Source organism: Simochromis diagramma, unplaced genomic scaffold (assembly GCF_900408965.1).
Source record: "Simochromis diagramma unplaced genomic scaffold, fSimDia1.1 OVJJ01000361.1, whole genome shotgun sequence".
In the NCBI taxonomy this organism is placed as follows: domain Eukaryota; kingdom Metazoa; phylum Chordata; class Actinopteri; order Cichliformes; family Cichlidae; genus Simochromis; species Simochromis diagramma.
Window position 1 is genome coordinate 12143990 of NW_024386860.1, and position 8177 is coordinate 12152166.

Below are 8177 nucleotides of genomic sequence, written 5' to 3' on the forward strand. Positions count from 1 at the left end.
ACTTAAGGGGGATCTTCTGCAACTTTGCAATTCTTCAACTAAAAGTTTTATTTGAGGTTGAAGCCTCGAAGCTCAAATGTACTTTTTCCCTACACAGCAAACTAAACTCCAAGTTGTTTGCAGCATGTTAGTATAAGCAGCAGCTCTCATCTGTGTGGTTTTAATGATAGAGAATTTAAGTTTGTAAGGCTCATATGTATCATTGGATGAAATTAAGTCATTTTTGAAGGTAAATAAAATTTTGAATGTAACATTCACATTAAAATGTGTGGAGCTTAACTCTGGTGGATCATTTGTATTTTTTCCCCTTCATATTTTGAACTGAAGCTGAACAGCCATCTGCCAAACTGCAGCGCTGGTAAAAAAAAAAAAAAAAAAAAAAAAAATCTTTCCCCTTGAGAAATTATTTCGTTTTAGGGTAAAATAAGGGGGAATTCTGGCAATTCTGAGCAACATTTCAAATCATTTCAGATTGCCAGCTGCAACCTTTATCATGTGATACCATAGAACCCATGACTGTGCTACATTTAGCCAGACTTCCCCTTTAACACCTGACTTTTGTATTAATATTAAAAGAAACACGTTCAGTGCGGCTGGAAATGAAAGTTTCTCTACGTCACAGAGTTTCTGCATGGAAAGAAGTGTAACCTGCCAGTGATGCTTTTACAGAAAACTGAAGCAAAACAAAGCAGGTTTGAACAGCTGCGTTTGGAGGAGCAGATCTGTTGTTATTACATAATTTCCATTGTTTAATTTAAGGTTCTATATGCAAGATATTTCAACTCATCAAACACTAAAATAGCAGAAAATCTGCCCAATATCTTGAAAGTTTTAATCAGAGTTCTCTAGTGTGACCATAAGTGAGACTCTATGGTCATGACTAAAAAAAAAAAACAAAAACAGGATGCTGAACATTTGGCTCACACAGTCTGCTTTAGAATTTGTTTGTTATATGGTTTTCATATGTACTCATTTTCAGTCATATCAACTATAATAACAGGAAATTAACCAGGCATATCATTATTTTCTGCCATATTTTTCAAGTAGCCTATATTTGACAACAGCATATTAAAACTGGAAGTATGGCCACCCCTACGAAAAAATTCTGGAGGCGTCCCTGCATCTAATTTTTGCTCACGAATCTGTTAGATTCATGCACGATGGGCAAAACGATAAAATGCGATAATTTTTCTTTCAATTGAAGTTAATTTGTTTGTTAAAAAGTTTTGAGATCACTTATTTGACAAATAACTATTTCAGAAGCAAAAAATAAAATAAAAAAATGAATGTAGCAATATATTATTGCCTTTTCCCCCCCCAAACAGTGGCTCTAAAACTCCCCAAACAGAAGTAGATAAGTTAAGTGACTTTTACTGAGTGCCATTAAATTCCGCTCAGCTCTTACTTTGACTTGTTGATGGTGCGTTTGAGTTTTTTCTCCAGCTGCTTCATGCGTCCAGTCGCTGCTGTGTATTTTGCTGCCGTCTCTTTATGGACCAGCTCACTTTTCGTCTTTGTGTGCTCTGCCTCCATAACCTGCAACAGCCAGTCAGAATTCAGTGTCATCCAATATTTCGGTTCAGTACCTTAGAAATGGTCCACGAACCCTGTTTTTTTTTTTTTCCCCCCTCCACATTTTATGAAATATTTGCATAAATGAAAAATACAAAAAAAAGATTTTGCAGGTCGCAGTGCTCCATAATCAGTGGGCATCGTAACTGGTGGTGATGGACCATTAACAATAAGTTAATTTAGTTTAAGTGTTATTTTTCCTGTTGACAGAAAACTAGCAAATAAACCCAAAATAATATTCAGTTTTTGAAGAAGAGATTCCCACTTTTCCCCCTCCTCACCCGCTGGGTGGCATGGTTCAGCATCTCCTGCCAGGCGGAGTCAAACTGCCGGCTGTCCTCCTCCAGGAGCCTCTGCTCGGCCAGGGAGATGGTTTCCTTTGCTGCCTGCAGAACCTCAGTGGCTCTCTGAAAGTCCTGGGTGGCCTTCTGGGCCTCCAGCTGGGCCTGGGAGATGGAAAGATTGGATACAGTTTTTAAATTCTTGTTTTTTGGTTTCAACTGACTTTAGCAGATTTTAAGGTTTTATTGACACAGTTTTCATGTTCTCTGAGCAACTCTTACAATTACCCACGTCCTATAAATGTTTTCTTGGTGCCATAATAAACTTGTGCTTGTTGCTTCCTGAGGAAAACAATCAACATGCATTTGCCTCTATGGCTACAGAGCTTTACAACTGCCCTGTTGCCAGTAAGGGCTAGAAGCACCCAGGCCAGTCAAGTCAGGGGTCAAACAAGTTGATCACCTGGTGGCAATATTAACTTCATTTACAAAACACACTACATTTCTATGTGTGTTTGTTAGCAGCTTTAATTTAATAATAAACATAATATTGATTTAGAAAAATTATTGAGTTACGAAACTTCAGCTGTAACACAATAAGCACTCGTCCGTTTCAAAAAAAATTACCAATTTGTTTTCTTCTCTTTAGCAACTGCTGTAACTACCAGGCCCTTTAGATTTTTAAGATATGTTTTTATTGAGTTAAAATCAGGAGAACCTAATTTTTAAATAAAATAAACCTTTAGTTCTTCTGAATTTTTAAAGTATTGTAATTTCATGTAAACACCAATTTACACTGTTTTTAAAAAAAAAAAAAAAAAAAAAACTCAGACTTGTAAACACCAATTTGTTTTTAAGAAAAAAATGTTTTTGTTATCTTTTAGTTAGTTTTGCAGGGTTTGTATAAAAGCACCTTAAAGGCAACTGCTGTTTTAATTTGACGCTATAGAAGTAAAATTCAATTGAATGTGAGAAGTGGCAAGATGACCACTAAGCCCCTCCCCAGTCCCAAAAAAAAACCAACTTAAATACAGTCAAATGTGTCCAAGAAAGAAAAACAACGCAGAAAAAGAAGAACCCCAAAGAATGCCTTCAACCTACACCTAGCAGCAATTATTAAAAACAAGCTTTGAGGCATATCTGATGTTTTGTGCATTGCTTCATATTTTATGTGTAAAAAAATAAATAAATAAATTTAAAAAAAAATAATAGCGACTAACTCCAACAACAACAACACAGCTCTCTGTTGCGTCGGAAACACCATTTGCGTAATCCAGGCAAAGTTGTACAGCTGAGACTACAAACTGCTGTTACAAACAAGATAAGACTGTTACCATGTTCACAGTGTGCATGAGTGTGAATCCACAATCGGTGCAACATGTGCTCCTTGTGGATAAACACTGCAGTGGTTTGACAAGGTCTGTGTGTCACATTAAATCAGTTCATGTGACTGGTGAAGGCACACAGGAGCCGAGCTGGACACTAGACAGCACATCAGTTATCACTGTCAGCAGTAAATGTTTAGTTTTATGTTAGAAACTCAGAGCAATGAACATCTTTACCAGTGTCCTTCAATCTGTTTTGCATCCTGCTGAGAGAATTTTTGGAAATTCTTCTGAAAATTATTCCCGATAATATAAATTTATTATCATATTTTATTATTTAAAAGGATTTCTCATCTAAAATGCAGTGAAGTGAGCACATTCAAATCAGTTATCTGACCAAACAACCAACAGATATTCAGTTTACTGTTATAGAAGACTGAGCAAAAGATAATATCAATACATTTTAAAAATTGGAAGAAAACCAGTAAAATCAGCCGGATCATAAAAATAATACTGAGTTCATGTATTCAGAAATATCAGTCTCTACCTGTGAATAAAACTGATGTATGAACAGTCTACATAATTTTCTGTGTCAATGGACAGAAGTTTGAGACATTTTGTCTCCAATCTGGTGAGGCTGAAAGCCCGTCTGTGTCCTCTGCTTTCTGCCGGTCTTATCAGCTGCTGTCAGCTCTGCCTGAACACATCAGCAGCAGCATTTAACTCAGTGCTATGCAGGCCAATAAAAGCTATACAGAGAGACAATAAAGGCTCAGAGCTGCTGCAGCCTTGACACTGCAACACTCCATTTCTCTCCAGCTAGTTTATCTACGCAACAGCTACATGAGGGATGCCACTGTTTGAGCAAGTGATACAGAAACATGACGAACACACAAGATGAATCCTTTTTAAGGGAACGCCTGAAAGGTCCACATTTCATGGATGAAATGTTGAAAGCAGACTTTCAGACACTTTTGAAGGACATACTCTTTTATCTTTGAGCCATTTGGGTACATACAAACACTAACATAAAATACAAAATGCAGACCCCTTGGCTACAAATCTGACTATGGACGTTTTTTTAAAAATGGTAACTTTACAATGGCCTCGTTACCTATAAAGGATTTGTCTACTGCTCAGGTGTTATTAGGGAAAGTCAAGGAGACACCTCAAAATGATCTGTAGGGTACTAAATCCACCTTAAACCAAATAATTTCAAATCACAGTGTGAAATTTCACTGTCACTCAATGCTGCACTGATATTTAAGATATATTAATAAAATAGGAAAAAAAAAATACTGTGTCTGCTACTTTAGAACGCTCCAAATAAACGTCCCACCCGTCTGTCCTGAAACAAAGTCTTCGAAAATGACTAGAACACCCAGATTAGTGTTACTTTGTTAGGCTCAGAGTGTTGACTGAACGAAGTATTAATAACGTCGTATTTAAAACTCTTTGGTTGCATTAAAACCACACCAGAAAAAGGAAGTGACAAAACCAAAGAGTACAAGTTTGCCAAAGAAGATGCACACCCATCGAGTTAGAGTGTGCACTCAGCTAATCTTCTCATATGAAAGTTCAAGCTGACAGCGCTCTAATCCAGAATAAGAAGTTTCTGAATAACTGTAAGAGTGCACGGTGTGCATATGAAGTACAGTATGTAATGTGAATGTTATGAGTCACCACTGATGTGCTGCAGTGCTCCCTTCATCGCCCTGAGACAGAAATAAGAAGCACTGCTTACCTTGTCATTTTTTCTTAAGTTTTGAAAGAAATGCTCAGATTAATAAGAAGAGCTCAGCAAGAAGACGCAAATGTAAAACGCTGCAGAACGACAGATCCCTCAGAAAGAAAACATTCAGCTGAAAACGCTTTGCTGAATATAAGATCAGCTGTTGTTTCCACTGACCCAGTTTATATCAACTTAGTTACTGTACAAACTTTGTTGCAAGTCTATATTCCACCCATAGGCTGTATATAAAAGACAGCTGCTGTGAAGTCACACTTTATCTTCTTTATCTTTACTTTAACAGGAACCACAATGTACAACATAAACAAAATGCTGTACTCGTAATGACTGGAAACTTGCAGCTGAGCCGTTCTTCCAACACAAGACAACTGTATCCAGAGGACACGCCCACTGCAAGCAAAAAGACACTGCAGATCAGAAAGATACGACAATCTTTTAAGTGAAAGTCTTTGGTTGCACTCAAAGAGACTGCACGTAAAATAAGCTAAATGAGCCAAGTGTTGAAGTTAAAAAGCTGTGGACAGAAATTTGTGTTTCTGTGAAACACAGTAAATATAGGTCAGTCTGAAAGTCAGTAAAGCCAGTCGCGTATACCCAAGACAATCTTTTCCTTAAGACGACAATGCCTTACCGTGCTGACTGTCTTTAAACACCTGATTGTTTGCCTAGGATTATTCCACAGCCACACTTATATTTAATAATATATATGAACATTTGTTTATTGTTTCCTTTAAATTGTCTTAATGATGAAGTTCACTGAAAAATTCCAGGAATGTGTTAGCTTTCAGAGTTTTCAACTCACAAACACAGCATCTGTCTTGCCTCAGCTTTCTCAGTCAAACTCTAGTCTGCAAACACTCTGACATCACCACATGCTCACTGTAATTTCATTATCGATGGTCATCAACATGCCACGACAGCAGAGTCCAAACAGCTTCTGCCTTGTTGCTGTCATGAGGTCAGCTTTCTGTTCGAGACTGTCTGAAGACTACAGAGAGCACGAGTTACAGTTATGCCCTCTTACGTTGTCGTCTCTTGTGACATCAGTATTTAAATATTCAGATGATTTATCAGGTTTTTTTTGCTCATCCAGCAGAAAGGTCCTACTTTTGCAGCCACTCTGCTTGTCATCATAAGTTGACCCTGTTGTGTGTCTAAGGAGCTTTATGAAACTCAATTTGCTAATGTATGCAAATTACATCTGCATTCAAGTCTTGCATAAGGTAAAAAGAAGTAGATATCTATAAACATATCTTGATGTAACAGATCTCTACAATCCAAAAGCAAACGACACTATTTTGTGGAGCTTTCTGATTTTCTTTTTTCCATCAGGGACAAATGAAACCTGCAGCTTTGGCTGCTGCTGGTAACAATCCAAGTAGAGAGCAAATAATGCTTGGATTTACTTCTTTAAATTGATCTGCATTTGAACAGGAAGTCAGGAACCATACACTCTTGGTAAATTGCCAGGTAGACCAGTCGATGGCTTCCCATACTGGGAAGCATCTCAGTGGAAGATCAACTGATGACGAAAAGTTTAACACTAATAAAACACTTAAAAACAAAACAAAACAAAACAAACAAACGTAAAAAGCCTGTATTTTTCTTGGCTGAGAATGGTTCTTTGAAGGGATTATGCAGTCTTGGTAATTATTCTAGGGAGAAGCCAAGACGTCTTTGGCTTTCCTCTTTGTAGGCAGGACAAAGGAAGATGCTCACTGTGGTAAAATGATAAAAAAGGAAAATATTTACACAGAGACGATATTAGTATGCCAACATCAGCTGTCCGTCCAATTCTACCAAACAATCTCGATCTGTAGCTCATAGAAAAGATTGTTAGTAAAAAGCATCACTGTAAATATAGAATACGTCAACATTTGGTTCCAGAAACATCACTGATGTTTTGTCCAGTTGCATCAACACATGTATTTCCACCATATGACACAATTAATGAGCAAATTTATGAAATCATACAGACTGTTTATTGGACCAGACTGCATCTTTCAAGCTGATGTTTGCATGCTCACTACTGCGAAACAGACAGCAGAACTGGGTTTCTGTAAATTTCACGGTGACAGTTTTTAGTTCTGAGTCAAACTTCACATTTGAGAAAAAGAATGCTAAAGTTGTCTCTCCATCTGTCACCTCCTCACCGATTATCACCTTTCAGCACCACTTTTTTTTCCTTTTCTCACGTTCCCTCACTACCTCCTCCTCTGTTCTCACGTTGCCCACAAGAAACCCTTCAGGCACGTGCTCACTCCATCTCCATCTACCTCCTGCGCTCACCTCCCCATTCTGTCAGCACTACTCTCTGCTTGGTCTGCTTCAGTAAGAATTAAATCAGAAGGTCATTTTTGAAGCTGAGAAGGAACTAAAGATGCTATCTCAGTACACACCAAACTTAAAAATCCAAAACTTCTCCTCATTCAGCTTCAACAGGGGATCGATAGACTCCTCTTCTCTGCAAATTGTTGTCAAAGCAAGAAATGTGTTCATGTTTTTAAATGGTTGAGTTTTCAAGAACATCTCAGACACTCATATCCCAACAAACAACAAAACATGTGACAACACAGAAATAAAGGCCTGTTTTTCTCCCTTTATCCAAGTTTTTCTTCACTTTGCGGTGTCAACATGTCAACTACAAGCAAGTAAAACGCCAGTGCTGTCATCACCGAGCCAGAGTTCAAAGGCAACACTCATAAGCAACCAAGAGAGAGAAGGATGAAAGAGGGCGAGGGGAGTGCTTGGAAGAAAGGCAAAAGGTGAAGCAGAAAGCGGAGAAGAGATAAAACAAAGCAAAAACAAAACACCCTCATTAATATGCATGCTCTCACTGCTGAATGCTACATAGCCAAAAGCATGTGTGCACCTGAACCAGCAAGTTACACCCACATGAGTACAGTTAAACATTAAAGAACATTAAGAGTGTTGCTCTCACTTCTATAAAAATGCATGCATTTTATAACTGACTACTCTCTGATTACTGAGATAAGAGGTTGCCTTCAACCTTTATGCAGTCTATGACAACGCTTTGACAACTGCATGACAATAATAAATAACCTGAAGTGTCTCATTCCCCTAATTCTGGTCCGGTAGTTTTGGCGCCTTTGGCTATCCTTCCAGCATTTCTACCCATTTCTCTTTCTGCATCAGCCTCTTTTTCTCCATTGTTCTACCATTACTCCTTCCTGTTATCCATTTGTCTCCTTCCATCTACATCCACTGAGCTCTCTCCCACCATCACAC

General features: G+C 38.0%; 1 protein-coding gene across 1 annotated transcript in view; it reads right to left on the bottom strand.

Moving 5' to 3' along the window:
- Positions 1-8177, bottom strand: part of sh3bp5b (SH3-domain binding protein 5b (BTK-associated)) — a 30253-nt gene that overhangs the window by 6085 nt on the left and 15991 nt on the right. Inside the window, exons 4-5 of the mRNA XM_040030598.1 lie at positions 1854-2018; positions 1406-1536 (exon numbers count right to left, since the gene is read on the bottom strand). Coding sequence (XP_039886532.1) covers positions 1406-1536; positions 1854-2018 — 296 coding nt within the window. The remainder of the gene's footprint in view (positions 1-1405; positions 1537-1853; positions 2019-8177) is intronic.